Source organism: Ascidia mentula, chromosome 4 (assembly GCF_947561715.1).
Source record: "Ascidia mentula chromosome 4, kaAscMent1.1, whole genome shotgun sequence".
Classification (NCBI taxonomy): Eukaryota; Metazoa; Chordata; class Ascidiacea; order Phlebobranchia; family Ascidiidae; genus Ascidia; species Ascidia mentula.
Window position 1 is genome coordinate 16,613,599 of NC_138569.1, and position 2,809 is coordinate 16,616,407.

A 2,809-nucleotide genomic window follows, 5' to 3' on the forward strand; every position below is an offset into this window, starting at 1 on the left:
AATATGTGCATTGAAGAACGATAATCCATGTTGCCGAAAAAGGTTTTTCTTAAGGCTAAAACACTGTAAGGAAACTATCTGACTTTGAGTCTGTTTAACTTGTATGTAGTTGTGTGTGATGTAGTGCAGGACAAGCGTCGCAAAGCCAAAATATTTGCATAAATGTCACACTAAACAAATTTCAAACTTCGAAAATACGTTTACTGGTATTCAAAGTTCAACGGCTTGCTTACTTTTAATTTTAATAAGGAACCATATTCTAACACTTTACACATCACAATGATAAACCCGGGATTACGAGCAGTTCACCATTCAAAACTATATGTGTATACAACAAACATTGTACTTGCGTCGGACCTTTACGGAGAATTACTCAGACTCCGCATACGCATGCATGATGTAATAGTAGATAACACGGAAACCTCGAACCGGCCTTAATCAGTAAGGCGTGGCCCCAGCTAACCGACGATGACATTTAGTCGTTGACGTTGCGGTGGGATTTTTACAGCTTCTAGGAACTGGGTGCTCGATGCGGTTGATAATCAGATTGTATTTTACCCTTTCATCGTCGTAATGGTTTTAAGTGATAAATGTTGATGGTCTGAGGCTTACATTCCCCGCTGTACTTTGGGATGCTATGCGACCATTTGTTTGCTTAGGGTTGCCGAGCAACAACCTTCTGCAGCAATTTTATAATTTTTGAACAAGGCCGCGTTATTTCCCGCTAGTGGCTTGGGGAGATGCTAAAGCCTTTTTTAATTGTTTGCAAAAGTTCGGCGATGACATTTACGTAAGTACCAGTAGGATTTGATGCTTCTGCTGCCAGAAAGCAATTACGAATTTAAAATGAATAACAAGAAAACTTTGTACATTATTATTTCTACATTCATGATACCTTGGAGTAAAGTTTTGTTACATGAGCATTAAAAGCCATAATAATCATTGAGCCCAAGCCGGTAGCACTATCGGATACCAAGCAGTTGTTTAGCCATAGTGCGCTCCACGGTGGCTGTGACCTAGTTTCGTACCCAACGGATCGACGTTGACCGAAAGGTACCACAAAGTGGAAATCAGTGTGCCCGCTAGTGTAAAAGCTAGCCCTGTGCCACAGTCAATAGCTGCACTGATGAGACCTTACAGGTTGAAACAGTGTGTACACCTGCCTGCAGCTCTTGAAGTTTTGTTACATCTTGCGGTGATCAAACAAATTAAATCTCCTGGATCTCACATTTGTGAAGGACAAACTTTATTTTGAAATTACTTTTTTTCACATATTCGCCTATTTACAACAGCAAATACATACTGCGGTGATCCACATGGGCACTTAACATGGAGTACAAAATGTCAGCTGAAAGCTATAATTATAAGGTTTGCTCATAACAAAATAAAAAGCAGTGCAGCACGGAACGATATAATTACGAGCGTTCTTCAAGTCTTGAAGCAAGTTTTAAAGCTTTTTGATCGATAAGGCTTTATATATATGGCGCGGCGATGGTGCATTGGATTGGAAAATAATGAAAACTGAAAATAGGCTTTGACCACCAGGTATCATAATGAATTATGAATCTGACGCTCTTCTGGTGGAGAACAACAAATATACACCTTTTGTTTAAAAAAGATTGTATTTTCTGACGTTTCGCCTGTACGTACGACTAGGCTTCTTCAGAGAATAAAACAAACACAGTAGCGAAGCGAACCAACAGGGCAAAGAAATTGAGCGACGAAAAAACAAAAGGGCGTAACAGCTAAAACACAGCGGGACATAATTCAATGGACAACATCGATCATGGGTCAAACCGCCAAACATGGGAAACAAAAGTCACGAATTGTTACGGGCGAAATTGCGGAACACGGGCGAAAGTACTTTTCCATCGTTCCGATTTAAAACATTCGGTAGCGAATTAATATAATAATTTTCCACAACCAACCGTTTTGCCAAAATTGTTTCATGTTTTAATACTTTTGCTTCCTTCCAATTGATACGGTGGTCGGTGTCAAGCATGTGGGCACATAGGGCAGATTTATTGGGTTCCATATTGCGTATGGCTGCCTTGTGTTCTTTAATACGGGACGTTAAATTGCGCTTAGTCTGGCCAATATACACAGTGTTACAATCAAGACAAGGGATTAAGTAAACTACACCGGTCATTTGAAGCATGGGAATACGGTCTTTAGGTTTGGGAAACATGTTTTCTAAAGTGCATACCGGTTTCATGGCAACTTTTACGCCAGTGGCGTTGAGTATTCTTGATATCCGCTCAGAAACTCCCTGTACATATGGTATGGAAGTGAATGCTGTATATGTTTGTGTGGGTTTGTTGTGTGTGTGGGGTGTGAGATTTAGGTTAGTGGGAAATTTGTTTAGTTTTAGAACGTTTCGAATGTGTTTGCGTTCAACCCTCCGAGTGTGTGGATCGGCAATATGTGTAATCGTTCTGTTATATAAGGTTCTGGCCACAGTGAGTTTTTGATGTTTCGGATGGTGTGAGGTGTATTGTAAGTAGCGGTTAGTGTGTGTAGGCTTGTAAAAAATGGAGGTGGTAAGTTTCCCGTCCGGGTTTGCAGTGACGTTTACGTCCAAAAATGACAGACTATGGTCATGTTGTGTTTCCCGGGTAAACTTAATGGAAGGTTCGATGCTGTTTATGTGGTTATGAAACCCTGCGACCTCGTCTTTTGCTATGATGACGTACGTGTCATCGACATAGCGGAGCCAAAGTCGCGGGGGTGTTTTGAAGGAAGCAAGAGCGGTTTGCTCAAGTTGTTCCATTATAATGTTGGCCAGAACCGGTGAAATGGGAGAGCCCAT

At 41.0% G+C, this 2,809-nt stretch overlaps 1 protein-coding gene across 1 annotated transcript; it reads right to left on the bottom strand.

The window, feature by feature from the left end:
• Window positions 1-1,819: 1,819 nt before the first annotated feature.
• LOC145898184 (uncharacterized) lies at window positions 1,820-2,809 on the bottom strand. The gene has a single exon (XM_082986615.1). The coding sequence runs from the start codon at window positions 2,807-2,809 to the stop codon at window positions 1,820-1,822; it is 990 nt and encodes a 329-aa protein (XP_082842741.1).